Source organism: Harmonia axyridis, chromosome 2 (assembly GCF_914767665.1).
Source record: "Harmonia axyridis chromosome 2, icHarAxyr1.1, whole genome shotgun sequence".
Lineage (NCBI taxonomy): Eukaryota > Metazoa > Arthropoda > Insecta > Coleoptera > Coccinellidae > Harmonia > Harmonia axyridis.
Genome location: NC_059502.1, coordinates 57,719,487 through 57,739,000, shown reverse-complemented (window position 1 = coordinate 57,739,000; position 19,514 = coordinate 57,719,487). Strand labels below are relative to the sequence as shown.

The following is a 19,514-nucleotide window of genomic DNA, read 5'->3' as shown; positions in this document are numbered from 1 at the left end:
GCGAAATTATCCGGTTATTTTAATGCACGAGTGTAATTCGGGGGAATATTTCCCGAATAAACTGTCACATCACTTGTCAAATTGTTGTAGAATGGAATTGCCATAGATTCGAACTGTGTAGGATGCATAGAAACTATGCATCTATGAACAGAACAATTATCGCAGTGCAGTTTCGCTTCCTACAATGCAATTATCGCTGTAATTTTCGATAATTGTTCTCCATATACATAGAATTTTTGACAGGAGGGAAATATTCGCTGTAATTGGTTTATTTCGAATGAAAGAAAGATTTCATGAATGAAGATTTCATACATATTACTCAACTTACTTTATGGGCGTGCAGGATATATGGTTTCATTTTGTGGAACGCGAGATTGTTTGATAATTCGGCAACAATAACATACTTATTTGAAGTGTAGGTCAAAATTAAGTTCGAGTATAGTTGCCTTATTTGGCGCCCAATCTATAATTGTCATGCTCACCATCTGAAGACTGTACAAAGAAGGTTTTTGAAGTGAGGATGGACTGTACCCGCCGAGGGGATACGATCATAGCATCTTATTATCAAGATTCAATTCGAAAAGCCTTGATTGCAGAAGAAGCTTGCATGCCATCAAATTCCTTCATAGTCTTCTGATGGGTGGTAGGATTGACTACGTTGAGTTGCTGAGTAAACTAGATTTTCTCCTACCTCGCTCGAAGGCTAGAACTAAATACCCTTTCTAAATTAATACACCTATAATAAATTTGCTTGTTAGGTCACCACTGAGATTTAGATACCTGTTGTTAATTCTATAGCAGATAGATGTAATCTGCATTCTCAATCTCTGGATGATATATGTAATTTGTATTTGAATTAAGATGATCATGCATGATGTTATATTGTATTTGATTTACATTTCTTTCCTGTATTTTGTTCTTCTTTTCCGGGGCGTGAAAACTGTCTGTTGGGGTGTCTATGGGCTGTTTATCTCTTAATTTTTATTGTTTTATTGGATAACGTTCATAATAAAGCATTGATTTATTTTGGTTATTATTGATTTTATATTTGTTTTTCTTTTTGAATTCCTGTGATTGGGTATTATATAAGTTGGGAATAAAGGTATATAATTATTAAATAAGCCTTGTTCAGCAATTTATATTTATTCAGCTCGTACGTTAACGCGTGTTTTGTACTAGAATATCGGAAATTAACTATGTGGGGGCAATTATGATCCATTCTCTGCATCCATACAAGTAAACTGCAATTTTCGAAGAACACCTCGAAATTTCGTTGAAGACAGATATGCACACGCATAATGTCGAAACGAGCAACAACAGCGAACGATTGAGCGTACTCACTCTCGATTTCCTGTGGGCATTTAAAATATTCAGGACGTGATCGCATCAACCCTAGACAGAGGGATTCCCTCGGTCACTAAATCAAGAAACACGAACGGGTGAATCATAGCCGCGTCCGCCGGAGGACCCCAATGCTTCGTTGGCAGTCTCCGAGCGTACGTTTCTCAGGATATCCGTTCCGCGATTCTCATTATTGCGATGTATTACCCCGAATCCCTCGGAAATAACGTTTTCAGCGACTGGTCGGATGCTGGCGTTTCATTGAAAGACGCCACGAACGGCTGGGCACATACAGGATGTCCCAAACTGTACCGCACTGTATTAGTTGGTGATCCGGACGTAAATAAATATCGATCGACATTGCTTTCCGCTTATTAGTTTATCTGATTTTAGCAGTAATCAATAAGTTCATCAATTTCCTTTTTTTTTTTTTAAGAAATTGAATACCTACCGTATACCATAGTATAAGGAATTCCATTCTCTATACTGTGCTACTACTACTGTCACCGCCAAACAACTCGGCCAAACTAAATGTTTATATGAACATTTTTTCCATGAAAAAAGTTGTTCTATCCGACGCCAAAGTTATTGAACTAAAATCTGGACCACGCTGTATAAATGATTGGGAACGAATTCCAACATAACTTATAATAGAATAACAAATGTGCCTATTGTCATACAAAAGTGTAAATTTTTATGCATCCAAATACTGTAGTTACTACACTCACCGGCAAAAAAATCTCGGCCACCTTATATTTTGCTGAAGTTGTTTGACCAAGAACTTTCGTGATTTTTCATCGATTACAATTGTTTTTACGCCAAATTGAAAATAAATTCTTTGGTATTAAAATAAACTAAATTCTCCAAATACATTGATAGCTTATTTTTACAGGTTGAAAAAGAAACATGTATTTGTAGTCCAACACCTTTGAAACAGTTCGGGAGACTCGTAGAGTTCACGCTCAGTTTATTGCAAAGACAATCCTTTTCGTCATCTCGCAGTTTTTATTTCAACTTGATATCTTGATTTCTAAGATACACGTATTCAAAAAAGCCAGAAATTGTTGTAGGGAAAAAATTCATTTAGTAATGTTCAAATATAAAACAGTAATTTGAAACAAAAAGAAAAACATAATTGGCCTTTTTCAATATTTCGTATGCCCGCTTCTAGCGGAAATAACTGCAGGCAATCGCGGAGACATCGAATTGATAAGACAAATAATGTGATTTTGAGTAATTGCGTCATATTCAGATTGCAACGCTAAACGAAGCTTGTCAAGTGTTTCGGGTAGTGGGGACGACGAATGTTTCTTAGAATTTCATCGCAGAGGTCTTTAATGGAATCCTCATTATCAGCTAGGTTCACATAGATAGGATAGAAAGAGTCCAGAGGAGATTTCTCAGGTTTGGAGTCTCAAACTCCCATTGAAAATAGCTACTATGCTCCATTGATGCGAAAGCATGGGATGGTGACACTACAGGGTAGAAGAGCCATCTCGGACTTGATTATGGTCTTCGAGATAATGAATGGAATAACTCAACATCCCGAACAGAGAGCTGAGATACTCTGAATTGTTTAAGATCCCTTTTATGAGAACAAATGCCTATCAGATTTCCCCTTTGTGTAGAATGCACAGGACTTTCAATGAAAAATGCGGCAATATAGAATACTTGAGGTTATCTCTGCTCTCCTTTCGCCGGGGAGTCAGGAGAATTTTTAAGAGCCGAATGTAGTGCCATAGAGGTTAAAAAATTTTAAAATGTTTTTGATCTGTTTCCTTTTTCACAAGCTTCTGGTTGTACTTTCGTTTATATACCATTCTAACAGTTGGATATCAACCTCATCCAAATATTGGTTAACAATTTTACTACATGCGTTCTTGCATTGTCGAGCATTAAAATGAACTCAGCTCGGAACTCAGCTTCCTGAAGAACGTCTTGTAAGTACAGCCCCATACCATTACAGAAGCCAACTACGTTTTTGGTCCTTAATGGAGCTTGGCGTGTTAATAAAATTTCAGGTTTTCATTTGAATCAAATTCATAACAAATCAAAATTTCAAGGTGGAATAAAAACTGAAAGATGTCGAAAAGGATAGCCCTTGAAATAAACTTTGCGTAAACTCTAAAAATTTTCCGAACTGTTCCACAGGGATTTGAGAAATTGGACTACAGGTTTTTTTGCCCTGCAAAATAAGCTATCAACATTTTTGAAAAACTTTACTGGAGTTTGCCGAAGAATTTGTCTTCAATTTGGCGTAGCAACAATTGTAATCGATGAAAAATTATGAAAGTTCTTGGTCAACGAACTTCAGCAAAATTTTGGGTGGCCGAGTTTTTTTGCCGGTAAGTGTAGAAACGAAATTTACAGTGACTCCCTTACAATTTATGTAATTGTTCAATATAGATGCATGTATAGGTGAGTGGAAAATATAGTGTATCTGTGAATTCATGAATGCTTCATCACAAGTAATTGTTAATTGAGTTGGAGTAGAGACAGAATATAACCATCGATTAATGTCGATTTAGTGCCTGATTTCAGCGTCAGCAATTAAATTTCTCGTTTTTTTTTTACATGTACCATCGTCTTCTGGTTCCGGTACATTGTATTTTCAATGCAAATATTATGGAGCACTACACAAGCTTTGACAATAATATTTGCTGTCTACGAAGTACAATGAAGAATCCTATGCTTGAGTAGAAAGCTTCAGAATCCCATTACATCTTGCAGGCTTCTGATTTCTCTCTGTTTTTTGTTGTATAAATATTTTGGAGTTTCTTCTACTGGTTAATTTTCCAGAGTTATCATCATCCATGTTCTTTGAGGATATCCAGAAACATTCGAACAAATTGTTTCTCAATCAAATCATTGATAATTGTCTTTATCTCTTTGTTTAACATCCATTAATAACAATAGTACTATTTCATTTTACATTAACCCAGAGGAATTAATATGACTTATGAATATATGGCTTATGAATATATCTCTATGGCATTCAGATCGTCGAAGAATCAAAACGAATGCCGAAAAGCGCTCGCAGTAAGCATTCGCACCGAGAACGTGTACGTTTGAAAGTTCACGAGTCAAGAATACCAAAACGTGTGACATTCGGAAAATACATATACGTTTTGAAAGATCACTTGTCGAGAATAGGATCACCAGAGACTTTGGTGGTTTGACACATATTTTTAGGGGCTATAGTATTTTTGACAACCAACTGGCGCCATGAAACTAACTTTTTCAAATTTTCTAGAACCTACCTCTTTCTCCACTGCAGCGAGCTGATGCCCCCTGAAAATAACTTATATCTGAGAATATATTTTGAATTCAGTTCAACACGCAACACATTTTTCATTAAAACTGCATAAATAATCATTGAATGAAACTGAATCACCCTGTAGGTAAAATTCAAGTTTCCTAATTACGCTTTTCGACGAACCCAGGAATCTTTCTTGTCAATTCTAAAAATAATTGTAGGTAAACGGTCGGTTGCAATTTTGCTGATAAGTTTTCAAATTAAGCCGAAATGTCAGATGAATGACGTGAGATACAGGAGTTTTTAACCGAGAATGAGATAATTTCCGTCAGGCAATAATTGTCGGGCACTCGCCTGTATGAGCTCATTAGAAGAACTCCCCATTAAAAACAAGAAGTTTATTCTTCCGCTCTGCTTCACATAACACCAGCTCGTTAATGCTCCATCTAGGATAATTCGGATTTGGAACCTAAAAGGAATTGAAATTATGCAGGGTGATTCACCGGTATGGCCTATTAGACGTTTATGGAAAAATAATCATACGAACAAACAGAAATATTAGACAGAGAACCAAACGAAAAATCTAGAAAATTTCTCGAAATGATACATACACGGTGTCCCGTGAAGATCACGTCAAACCGAGGGAGAATGTAGATCAAAGGATAACCCACCTGCTATGACAGAATTTCTTTTTTTTTCGAGGTATATAACTTTGAGTTATCTTTACTGATCAAGATGGCGACCGATTTAACAGCTGTCAAGTGATTTATTCTCAGTTTGGTTTGGCAATTCATCATGAATAGACTCACGCCTGAACAACGCTTGCAAATAGTGCAATTTTATTTCGAAAATAATGGTTCTGCGCGGAATACGTATCGCACACTCTGTCCATTTTATTTTGTTCAGCGATGAAGCACACTTCTGGTTGAATGGCTACGTCAACAAACAAAACTGCCGCATTTGGAGTGAAGCTAATCCTCAAGTGTATGTCGAAACACCGTTACATCCAGAAAAACTGACTTTTTGATGCGCTTCATGGGCTGGTGGAATCATTCTTCAAAAACGATGATGGCCAGAACGTTACAGTCAATGGTGATCGGTATAGAGCCATCATTACTAACTTTTTCATTCCTGAATTGAACAACCATGATGTCCAGAAGCTGTGGTTCCAACAAGACGGCGCAACATGTCACACAGCTCGTGCCACAATCGATTTATTGAAAGACACGTTTGGTGACCGCCTAATTTCACATTTTGGACCTGTCAATTGGCCTCCAAGATCTTGTGATTCAACACGCTAGACTACTTTCTGTGCGGCTATGTAAAGTCATTGGTCTATGCGGATAAGCCACAAACCCTTGACCATTTGGAAGACAACATTCGCCGTGTTATTGCCGATATACGGCCACAAATGTTGGAAAAAGTCATCGAAAATTGGACGTCCAGATTGGACTACATCCGAGCCAGCCGTGCATGGCGGTCATATGCTAGAAATCATATTTAAAATGTAATGCCACAAGATTATCTTGCGGATAAATAAAATTCATGTCAATCGAATAATCCATCGTTGTTTTATTGCAATTTAAAGTTCTATAGCTCTAAAAAACACATCCTTTATTATGTTTTTCATCTCCCAGTTTCAGAACAATTATCGAACGTTTCAGCGCCAACTCGGTGGTCTCTTTTTCCATTTCAACGGTGTGATTAATGACTTATCAGCAACAGTTACAAGTTACGAAGAGAAAAACTCCATATTTCAGAAAAGGCGACAACACCAGACACAAATAGGCGCCTTCATCCAAATGAATAAATAACAATAAAACAAGGACCACAATAGGGCATTTCTCGAATTCCAACTATAAACTATCTGGTTATCTAGATGATAATCTGGTGTAGCAAGCTGGACTTCGATAGCGAGGTTGTGTACCACTATAAAGATACAGTTTTTTTTTTATCGAATATTTCCCAATTTCAACATTTTTCGTATGTTTACAATTCGTTCGAATGAGCTTTCGAACCATGAAAATGCGATAGGTTGAAATATTGGGAATTCGTTCAGGTGGCATTCAAATTGCTCAACTAACTAAACGAAATTTCGATTTCAAATCAGATCTAAGGGGTGTGAACTGAAAGAACACTCTCAAATTTATATGATTCAAAAAGAATGTCAGGCAACCCAAAAGTCGGTTGTCAAACGAAGTAGTGCTGAATCGGTTTTTCTAAAAAACCCTTGTTTTAATTTGAACATAACCTCAAATACCGTTGTACGTATTTTACCAAATTCAGTTCTCTTACATTCAGATAATTCACAACCATAGACAAGCTCAATCGAAAACCTAAAAGGAACAGTTTATAAGGTAATGATACATATTACTGACTAGATGTGTATAATCATATTTTATTCTATACAGGAGACTTTTTGAAAGCTTTAGTTGTTCGAGCACGGTTGTTTCTCAGGTACAGTCTTATTCTAGTTTCATAGCTGTCATTTTGATTCAATACAGAGCTAATTTGAAATAACCAATTTTTAATTTTTTTAAAAATTTCTTTCGAATATATAAAAATCTCAATAATTTACCTGAATTTGCTTCTGGTGAAGGGATCAACATGAAATTTTGCATTAAGCTTGATATCCCTACTTTACATCTGCACGGCGTCCGTACTTTGCTCTCCAAAAAATTAGGAAAGCACGGACGTGTAGTCATGAGCTGTTGACCGCGCCACAAACTCCCTTGCAGACCACAGAACTGTAAAGAGGTATATACAGGGTGTTCTGATTTGTTTCCGACAAACTGAAATGGGTGATAGATCACATCATTTTAAGCAAAAAAGTTCCTATGAAGATGGGTCCGGAAATGCTTCGTTTCCGAGATACAGGGTGTTAAAGTTGAAAAAATAATTCGCGTTTTCCTAAATATCTTTCGACTGATTCCAAATAATTGCATGAAAGTTGGTACATAGGGTTTTTCGAGGTGAGAAATTCAAATTTGTGGTCGATTTGGAAGTATTTTCTAGAGGGCGCCACTGGCAATCATTTCGTCCCCTTTAAACCGTAGCAACTTTTCTGTGCTACCCTGTACGTCATTCTGGACTAAAAAAATCGATTCCTCTGACTTTTCTAGTTGAAAAAGGTATAACTCATTTAAGTTGCTAGGGGCAACCGTTTCAGAGAAAAACGCATTTAAAGCCAAATCCATATTTTTGTAATCTCTAAAACATGTAGAAACAAATTTGTAATAATTTTAAATTAAATATTTTTTAGAAGTAACAATTTAGAACAAAACAAAATAACATAATAATTTTTAAAGAAGGTGTTCGAAATGTCCACCGTTCTGTTGAATGCACAAATGAATGATGAATCTTCGAATGATTGATTGTTTTACATTCAACAATTGTTGCGGCAATAGATTTGAAATGGCTATACACAATGACAGATTTATGGTGTGTTAGGTTCAGATGTCTTTAATTATAATTATAGTTAACTAAGTTAATAGCTTATCAACAAATACAGGAAAATGGTATTGGTTACCAAAGGCCCGAACGAAGCATACAAAGAAGAAATCATCTACAGAGAAATAGGATTTTACAGACCTTCGAAGAAAATAAAAACTCAGTATTCGTAAAGCATCCTAACAACGCAATATTTCAGGAAACAGAATATTCAGAACACTTAAAAACAACAATTACACTTCTACTAGTGGGCAATAGAAAATCAGCATGCATTTCGCCTTAGAAATTTTCAAAATGAATTTAAATTTAATATTTGAATAGGAATAATTTCATGAAAGGATTTCGAAGCAGTCAAAACATATTAAAGAAAACGCGAATTATTTTTTCATTTTTAACACCCTGTATCTCGGAAACGAAGCATTTCCGGACCCATGTTCATAGGAACTTTTTTGCTTAAAATGATGTGATCTATCACCCATTTCAGTTTGTCGGAAACAAATCAGAACACCCTGTATGTGATCTCCAAGGAAGAAATTGACGCATGAATGAACGAAAGCTCAAAAGTTGCTGACATAACGTCAGTGCTTTTCTCATTTTCTTAAGGGTAAAGTACAGGTGCCAAAGCCATTAGCAGTTTTTCGATAATTCATTCTGACATTTCAATTCACTAAATTTATACGTCTCGAATTAAAATTTCAGGAATGGCTAAAAAATGACCCCAGTAAAGCAAGCAGAATCACTTTGAATTTTTTTTTTGCCATAATTTAAGGCTTATGTACTACCCTATTGAAATCTTTTTTGCTCCTAAAGTGTTAGATTAACAAGAAGCTGATCGATTTTTCATGAAGATTTTGATTACACCATAATTTTGGGCTCATTTTAGGCTCACGTTTGAACATACTGCCAACTAAACTGAAAACAAATTATTGACTTCCCTAGTGACCCGGGGGTTGTTTCTCCAACCCTTAAAAGTTTATTCACATCGCTAATAGTAATCTACATTCCAAATATAGTTATGCTCCGTCGCGTATTTCCAAAGATGGAAATTTTCGAAATTTAGGGTTGAAAAAACTAACCCTGGATACCTAGGTAAGTCTATCATTTTTCCACAGTTTATTCACATCGATAGTAGTAATCTACTTTCCAAATATGGTTATGCTCCGACGCGTATTTCTGAAGATACGAATTTTCGGAATTTGAAGGTTGAAAAAACTACCCCTGGATCCCTAGAGAAGTCAGTCATGTTTTTTCAGTTCATTCACATCGATAATAGTAAGCTACATTGCGAATATGGTTATGCTCCGACGCGTAATTCCGGAAATATGAATTTTTCATATTAGACGGATGATGATTTGAATATAAAGTTGCTAAAATATCCCGCGTTCTATAAAATTCAATATTTCCTTCAACGTATACTCTCAATACTATACGGAACCCACTTCCGAAATTTATATCCGATCTAGTTTATATTTCCACAAGAAATCATTAATTTGCCGAACGCCACTGGTCACCGCCTTCGGGTGTTTCCGTTAAATAGTCTACTACTGGAAACGGTCTGCCAAGTTCACACCGGTATGAGTTATCACTATGATATTTTTTTTTTCAAATTGGACCCTCCGTATATTTCTACATACTTCGATAGAGCTGAAAATTACCATTCCAAAAATATAGCATACCTACTTGATATTTTTCATGTTCGAGAGGAGTAGGCTTTGGAAGATGCGATGATTAATGAAACCATGGAAATGTCAGTTGTCAAACATTTATTGAAACAGTTGAAACTTCAGTTTATTTCGCAAAGAAATATGAAAATTATTAGAAGTGGGACATGTTAGTATGTTTTATACAAACCGGAGAACATGCAAAAGCAACAAGTGATTTGTATCACGAAAAATATTCAGAGAGATTAACATTAACTGAAAGAAGACCTACTTACATACATGAGTATAAGAGCTTACAATAAAAAACGAAACAAAATTGAAAGCATATCATAATTTAAAAAAAAACAGAATCAAAGTAAAAAATCTACTTAGAATCTTATAGTCTCCGGAATATTTTGAAAGAGCAATGTAAAACTTAAATTTTGACGTCATTTCACTTAATTTGTATAGTTTATGTTATGTAAATTCAAATCATTTGAAATAAAGAAATATTATCATTATTTTTATTGATTTTAAACTGTATTCAAATTATCGAATATATGAATATATTTTCCAAACTACATTAATTATTCATTGAGACATAACAAATGCAAAAAAATATTTTGTCAAATTAAAATTGATGAACATATCGAATTGTATTATCAATATTCGATGTCTAAAAATATGAAATCAGATATAAAATAAACAACGTAAATAGTTGCAATTTGGATCAATAATTAAGTAGGTAAGTAAACAGTAAATATTTGAAGAGAAATTGATTTTTCTAACATATTTTTTTGTATTTCGTTCACTTATTTGATTTAATTGAATGTGATCTGTGATCATTATTCTGATGATGATTGAGGTATGTTGAAATTTTTCATTACTTCTTCAAGTGTCTTTCCACGCAACTTATTGGCGATTGTTTTAGATACCACCGTCCTTAAAGCACTAATCTCAAGATAGTTGGAAGCCTGAAGCAATTTGAAGAGACTTTCTCTGTCAATTTTTAAGAATTCCTTGTCCCAGGGCGGGATATGAAATGGTTCATGTGGCAGTTCTGGCTGGGCATTTTTAGGTTTTATCCAAGGTTCGTCATAAAAAAAATGATGTGACATCCAATCAATTAGTAATTTCAAAGTGGCAGAATCTACATTTGGCAATGGCAATATCACGTTACCGTAATCGTCAGCATCATCCTCGCTGTGCATTCCACTTCCACAAATATCTAACATTGTTTTTATTACTTCGGAACATCTCGCAACTTGCACATATACGGTGAAAATGTCTCCCTCGGATGATTTTAGGCTGATAAACATCTTCTAGAAAAATTGAATCAAAAAATGTGCACTGAAGTACCAACTATCTTGAATATTCCATAAACAAACAAGACTTACTTAGGTATCTTCTAAATGTGATAATTCAACTTCAACGTTAGGAAAGCAAAATTAAAAAATCTGCAGAAATTTTCGTTTATAACACGATAACAACAGATGATTGATAATAATTATCGGTGCAGAATACGTTACTTTTTATTTGTTTTCGAAAGAAAAAGAGAGAGAGGCAGAGAGTTGTCAAATTATTATCGATGTTATTAGTCTCATCCATTTTCACTTCACCAGTCAAAGATTTAGTTTGAAAATTCGTTCTTAGATGTCACACTCGACACATTAAAGTACAGTGCATCCAATTTTGGGTGAGACGGCCAGGTTTCTCGCTTGTTATTTAAGATAGAGCCTTGCGATTTTCACGTTCCTGTCTTACTTTTTCGTGAAACTCAAGTTGGTCTAATCAGATTTTGCATAACTGTTTCCGTTCAAGAGATACAGGGCGATTTTGGAAATTCATACTTTTCGGACCCCTCCTTTATTAGAAATAATGCTGAGGTAAAAACTACGTCTGAAACAGAATTCTGCGTAGAATTCAGTGGCGTACCTACTCAATTTTTTTTCGGGGAATGATTTTGAAGATTCAACACAAACCTATATTTTTTTAATGGAACACCCTATATATCATTACTTCGTTGAATTCGTTATTTTTTTCCCTTCAAAATGATGTATGATACTATGTAGGTAGGATGTTCAGAAATGTTAAAAAAACACTAAAACATCAAATAATGATGATTTTTTTGTTAATGAGCAATGGATTTTCCATATGAAAAAAAGGATCAATTGGATAATTTGGGAAATCCATTGCTCATTAACGAAAAAATAATCATTATTTGATGTTTTAGTGTTTTTTTAACATTTTTGAACATCCTACCTACATAGTATCATACATCATTTTGAAGGGAAAAAAATAACGAATTCAACGAAGTATTGAAATATAGGGTGTTCCATTAAAAAAATTCAGGTTTGTGTTGAACCTTCAAAACCATACCCCGAAAAAAAAATCTGAGTACGCCACTGGATTCTACGCAGAATTCTGTTTCAGACGTAGTTTTTACCTCAGCATTATTTCTAATAACTTCGGAGATAAAGGAGGGGTCCGAAAAGTATCAATTTCCAAAATCGCCCTGTATCTCTTGAACGGAAACAGTTATGGAAAATCTGATTAGACCAACTTGAGTTTAATGAAAAAGTAGGAAAGGAACGTGAAAACCGCAAGACTCTATCTTAAATAACAAGCGAGAAACCTCACTGTCTCACCCAGGGCCCCCGCAAGGGTCATCAACGCCCGCGTGCCAAAAATATTTTGGCGCCCCAAAAAGGGGGGAAGTGGAGAAAAACGTCGCAGGATAATCGGCAAAAAATGTTTCAGTTTTTGTTAGGAATTTATTTGTAGAAGGGTTAAAAAAACTATCAGCAACCTTTATTGAATGCCTTAAGAACTTTATGCTGTCAGTTGTTGCATAATACATTTTTTGAATGTTTCATTATTTTATCCAAGTATTCGATCAAAACCGCATTTTATTTTAATTTTGTAATGAAACTGCAGATTTTTCAAAACCTGAGCTTTATTCTTCTTTAAATTATTCATAATATTATATTGAAATATTAATATTATTATTAATAATTATTAAATATTATTCCATACTCCCAGCCATCTTCTCCCTTTGTTGAAGTCTAGCTTTTTTTTTGCTCTCGAAATTTTGCACCAGAAGGTCGTTTTCTCTTGTATGGCTCCTAGAATTTAAGAAAAATTTGATCCAAAATTGGTAAGGACATTCACCCATGATTAACTTTGCGCCATCCCTTTGAGAATAACCCGTATGTTTTCATTTTTATGAATTTAAACCTTAAATCCGAGCCTTTAAACCTAAACGGAGTTAATATTAATAATAATAATAAGTTAAGACCGATCTGAAGCACATACCATGTTCCTGTTATAATAATTAATTTTTGGCAAAGGTGAAATATAATTTTTTTAGAATGTCAAACGGCTACGAACATCAAATAAATAATACAGATCCAGGGTGCATATTAAAAAAAAAATTAAGTATAATATGATGGTGGCCCCAGGTAACAAATTCAAAATATCAAAGTCGATTCAATTTTTTCACGATTACAAACAATACTTCCCTATTTGAAGCAAATAAAAATAATATTATAGTATATAGGTATGGGCTAATTTAGGATGTGCACCTTTTTAAACAGAAAAAAAAATATCGAATTTTATAGACTAATAGAAATGCTAATACTGTATGTGGATAGGTACTTACCATTTCATAAAATTTAATTTAATCACAACAAAAAACAGTAAAACAAACCACAATTACACAAAATACAAATCTTTCCAATTATCTGAGTATTTTAATTTTTTGCGTCTTGACCTCAACCCCTAAACGTTTCGAAACAAAATAACTATTCTTTGGATAGGTTTCTGCTGTTATAACATAGCAAGCAGATTTTGGTAGTTTCAGAAATTCTCTGTAACATGTAGTATTTTTCCTACAGATGGTGGCGAAAGTTTCAGTAATTCCCCTGGCTAAAAGCTATCGCTTCGGTATTTATGATTGTTTATGTGTACCATATGCATTTTAGTGATGATCGAAGAAATGGTGTCCGGTGCAAGGTGGTCCATAAAGAAATCCCGTACCGACAAAGGGATGATTATTTATGATTTGTTTACTCGAAAAGAATCGTATAAATGCAATCTGTGGCCGAGGTTATTTTATAGGGATTGTGACGTTCGGGAACTTGTTTGGATGTGTAAAAGATGTCTTTGAACGTTTAAAATTGTTGAAAAATTAAAAAAAAATTTTTTTCAAAAACCTTTGGTCTTTCGGATTTTCATGCGGTCTATAAGAGATTTTGGCGCCCCTTAAGAGTGGCGCCCGCGTGCGGTGCACGCGTTGAACGCGCGGTTGCGGGGGCCCTGGTCTCACCCAAAATGGGATGCACTGTACAGAGTTTTCATCCTTCACGAATGTTTTCCTTAAATTTTTCTCAGATTATTCAATAAAACTTTTAGTCAACAAACTGGATAAAGAATGAAACAAAAACAGCAAATAAATTGAAAATATTTGAACTTGAAAACAATTAATCAAAAACTAAATGAATGAAATATTTTCAGTTCAGCAGGAATCGTTCAAAATAGTATCCCTCCATTTCAATACATTTTTGAGCACGATGATACAGTTGTTTCACAGATTCCGCTATCGTATTAGGTTGATATTTAATAATATGTCATCATTAATAATTCTTTGTAGCAACTGCTCCCTATTGTTAGTCTGTACGGCATAGACTTCCCTATTCCCCATAATAAATAATCCAAGGGTGTCAGATAATTGGATCGAGGAGGCCAAGCCACATTTCCACCTCTGCCAATCCATCTGTTTTCAAAAGTCTCAGTCAAATATTCGCGCACTTTTTTGGTTAGTGAGCATTAGCTCCATCATGTTGCAAATACAATGTTTCCTTTGGAATGTTTTCTAACAATAAAAATTGTTTCTAAAATTTTCATAAATTTCTCCTGCCATGAATCACTGATCTTGGATTATCCTGAGCCCATACGTGAAAATAACAGGATTTGTTAATTCCAATCCTAGTGAATGGCGAACTGCAAAATTCGAAATAAGTTTTCGACAAGTTCAAGATTTTTTGAACTATGAAATTTCTTTCATAAGGGAATGTTTATTGATCACCTTATATGACGGTGCCAAGCAGAAGATTTAGAATTTTTATAACGAATTACTTTTTTGTTGTTACGAAAACGTTCCATTTTATGAAACAACTATACTATTGGATAAGTTCGAGATTTGATAACACCGGATCTACTTGATATATTTCTATTTAGGCAAGTTCCAGGAATTTCGATATTACTAGTTGTAGAGTAGATATTGTTTTTGTTATTGTTCACGACTTGACTTCTGAGCAGAAATGAAAATAAACGATGAAGTGACAGATAAATCCGTGACGGCTGACAGGAGAGTTCGAAGTACCAACAGATAATAATAAAATATAACTATGAAAGCTGTGCAAATCTGATATATTCTCGTACGATATTGTCCAGAATTTGATTGTAAGAATTACAAAACGTTTGAAAAAAAATAGCATATTTCATTCGGAGTTGAAGTGACTTTTCATGGCTCGGTTAAATTACCCGCCGAACGGAGTGAGGCGGGTAAACACAAACTCGACATGAAAAGTGACACTTCTCCTCCTTATGAAATAATATACTATTAATAGGGAAATGAGTAAGCTTTAAATTATAGCAAAATAAATAGAAAATTCCAAAGTTGTTCTGCAAGCTTTAGTGGGTATAAAAAATGTTTATTCCAAAAGTTTACCTTTGGAAATAATGTTCTTAACAGCGAGAGCGGTTATGGTACGAAAACGGATGAATGATAGTGTGAAAAAATAAAAACGAATAATTGGAAAAAACCAAATAGGCGACAGTCGCCACGCTTCAGGTATGGCCGTTCCGTTTGTCTGGATCCTAAAATACTGATGAAACCGAGCGAATCTAAAGGATCGATATGGGCAAGCTGTGTGCGGTTTCATGGGCCGATGATAAAGTTCTATTTGGTGGTAATCACTCGGACTTATACCTTCAGATTGACTACCCGCCAGCTGCTGCGATCGCTAATTACTCTGAGCTAACGCGATTCTCACTTTTTAGGAGACAATAGAAAACTAACGATGTTTTCACAAATGTGTTCGAAATATCTTTATGAATAGTGCTGAAAATTGCGTGCCAAAATTTCTAGGTCATCACTCCTGTGATAATAATATGCTGTAAAATGAAATTTGAAAAAAAATTAGATTAACATTTTCACAATTTCGCCTTTGATAAACTGACAACCAATCCTAATACTCCAAAAACGTCTTCACTAACAAAAACATTGATGGCTAGGTAACGATAACAAAAAATCAACAATATGGACTTATTAAACAGTTATTTATAACGCAAATGCAGAAAGAATTCATATATGTATATTGTTGGCAACCCCTATAACAATAAGCCTATTCATTATTACTTTCTGCTGACAGCAGCATTTATCATATCAATATAAAAGAAGCAGCACACCGCCATTGAATCAGTTCTAATCTTTCCTCTGATCCGTATAGTTCATATCTTATCTTTCCGTCGAGAATCTTAATAAATATCGTTCTACATAATATTTCGTATTCTTCCTTAACGAGTGCATCTCCTAAAAAACCCTAATAAGTGAAAGTTAAGTGTAACTACAAGTGAACTCAACCCATCATCGCATCTACCCTCAGCAAACCCTTTTTTTCTCATCTCATCAAGTTTTACGGAGCTTTCCTTAATAAAGCTGCCCTGGTGACAGTAATCCTGCTATTCTTTCTTCTACATCGTGCATTATTCCAAAGAGGAATACAACACATAAATTTGGTGACAAAGCGTTGGGATAGCCACAATTTTGGAAATAATTCCAAAGTGACGAAGCCTAGGTGAGAGGACAACACCGGACCATCTGTGTAACTGAATCAGTCGATTCACCGGACCATAGGGAGTCAACGCACAGAGTATTGGACCAGGATTCCTCCACTTCAGCATAGCTGTTCATAGGTCGTACCCTCTACGCAACCCTCCAAAACCACCCTGCTACTCCACTTCTGTTACTGGGTCTGAAGATCCACCGGACCATCGGGTGTCTACGCAGAAGCAACCCACTGTGCTACTGAGTCTGAAGATTCACCGGACCATCGGGGTCTACACACAGTTTTTTTTCTCTTCAAATAAACAGACGACAAGTAAGTCAATTTGCTATATTATCGTATTCTCAAATAATTGTTCTCATATAATTCCTATATAAATCCTTTAAAATGTCTGTTCATACAACAAATAATGATAATATTTCGGAAGAAGGTGATGATTTAAATCTTCCAACTGCACTCTTATTCAAATTCATTAAGCCATTTTCTGGGGAAAGATCTGAACTCAATACATTCATTCAAAACACAAATTCTGCATTCCTATTAGCAAGCCCACAACAAACTCCAACTCTCTTTTTATATGTAGTTTCACAATTATCTACCGAAGTAATTAATGAATTAGAATTATCTGATATTGAATCTTGGCATGATTTAAAAATAGTTTTAAAACAATTTTATGGTCAAACCAAACATTTAGTTCAAATTCATGAAGAATTAGAAACAATCAAACAATATTTCTCTGAATCAATAACTGATTTCTTCAAAAGATTAGAAAAAATTAAAAATGAATGCATTCAAGCAGAAATTTTAAACACTTATTCAGATAGAGAAATTCCAGGATTGAAAAAAGCAATTCAACAAACTGCACTTCGTAGATTCATTATTCATTGTAAACCTGAAATTAGTCAAATGTTAAGGGCACGTAATATTAGTGATTTGAATGAAGCGTATTCAATAGCTCTTCAGGAAGAAAAACTTATTAATTATACGAAATCAAAAATAATTCCAAAGAATAATAATTTTCAACGTGGAACGCACTCTAATCAAAGAAACTTTAATCAAAGAAATTTTAATCAAAATAATTTTTTTCGTCATAAATATAATCAAGGAAATACCAACCCTAATAATTCACGAAATAATAATATGTCTAATTCAAAGAATTTTAGCTCTAATTATAGACCGAATTATGTGAATCAAAATCATCCTCATCCTTCTACTTCTAATACTCCTTCTAAGAATCAAAATCTCAATCCAAATGCTTCCTCTTTTAAATTCTGTAATTATTGTAAAAAATCGGGACATTTGATAAATGATTGCTTTAAACGAAATAAAAATAATTCTAAAATCAACCATTTAAACTTGAAAATGTCGGACCTGACGAATGCCCAGGAAACCGATTAATTAATTTCACCGGCATTCCATTTAAATCGTTTGTTCATAATATTGTTCCTTCAAATCAATTGTACACTCTTTCATTTAAAGTAAAAAATGCATCTAAATCTCATATGACCTTTTTAATCGACACTGGAGCTGCATGCTCTATAGTTAAACATTCAGCATTTAATCCTGAAAAAACTTATGTCAATATAGGAGAGATTATTCTTGTCAACGGTATCAATCCGGATATGCCAATTGAAACCTTAGGGACCACTATTGTTAACTTATCATTGGACAATTTAAATATCAAGCATAAATTCAATGTTATCAATGCAAATAAAATTCAATCTCATTATGATGGACTGCTAGGCTCAGACTTTTTCGAGGACCACAATGTAATAATTAATTACGCAGACAAATCAGTTTCAATGAATACTCGCATTATTAAATTCAATAACACTATCCCTATTGATAAAATTATCATTCCTCCTCGCTCAGAATATATCGCTGAAGTTAATATTTCGAATAATCTACATCATGGACTTATTGAAAGAACCGAAATTTCTCCAAACGTTTATATTCCTAATATTTTAGTCAATAATAAAAATTCAAAAGCAAAAATACCTATTCTAAATTTGAATTTTGAATCTGTTACAATTGATAAACCTTTTTTCAAATTAGAAAAAATTCAACCAGAAAAGTTTATAAATTTTACTAATTCCAAACCTTATAATTCCTCTAAATTTGAGACAACTAAACGTCATAAATTATTAAAAGAAACTCTTCGATTAAATCATTTAAATACTGAAGAAAAATCATCCATTATAAAAATTTGTGAAAATTATTCTGATTTATTCTTTTTACCTGGTGATAATTTAAATTGTACATCAACTATGAAACATAGTATTCCGACAACAACAAATACTCAAATCTCTTCAAAAATTTATCGATTACCTAAAATTCATGAAAAAGAAGCTAATGCTCAAATACAGAAAATGTTAGATCAAAATATTTTAAGACCGTCGAATTCTCCATGGAATTCACCTATTTGGATAGTACCTAAAAAGATGGACGCTTCAGGAAAACAAAAATGGAGACTTGTTTGTGATTTTCGAAAGTTAAATGAAATTACAATTGGTGATTCTTATCCACTTCCAAATATTGAAAATATTTTAGATCAATTAGGCAATGCTATATATTTTTCAACTTTAGATCTTGCTTCGGGATTTTACCAAATTGAATTAGAAGAAAATGATAAATTTAAAACTGCAATTGCAACTCCTTCAGGACTTTTCGAATTTAATAGAATGCCTATGGGACTTAAAAACAGCCCAAGTCGTTTAGCACGATTAATGAATATTGTTTTATCTGGACTTCAAGGAAATATGTGTTTTTGTTATTTAGATGATGTTGTAGTTTATGGTTCGTCTTTAGAAGACCACAATCGGAAATTAGAAACCGTGTTTGAACAATTGCGACGTCATAATTTACAATTACAACCGGACAAATGCGAATTTTTATGTAAAGAAATATCTTATTTAGGACATCATATATCTGCATCTGGAGTACAACCAGATCCAAAGAAAATTGAAACTATTAAAAACA

General features: G+C 34.1%; 2 protein-coding genes across 2 annotated transcripts in view; both read right to left on the bottom strand.

Annotated features, from left to right (window-relative positions):
• LOC123673936 overlaps positions 1-19,514 on the bottom strand; it is a 241,568-nt gene that overhangs the window by 207,814 nt on the left and 14,240 nt on the right. The gene's annotated exons all lie outside the window — the stretch shown is intronic.
• Positions 10,533-11,242, bottom strand: LOC123673442 (S-phase kinase-associated protein 1-like). The gene is made up of 2 exons (XM_045607921.1): positions 11,085-11,242; positions 10,533-11,009 (listed from the first exon to the last, which is right to left on the bottom strand). Exon 2 carries the CDS (start codon positions 11,004-11,006, stop codon positions 10,533-10,535), a length of 474 nt encoding a protein of 157 aa, XP_045463877.1. The 5' UTR covers positions 11,007-11,009; positions 11,085-11,242.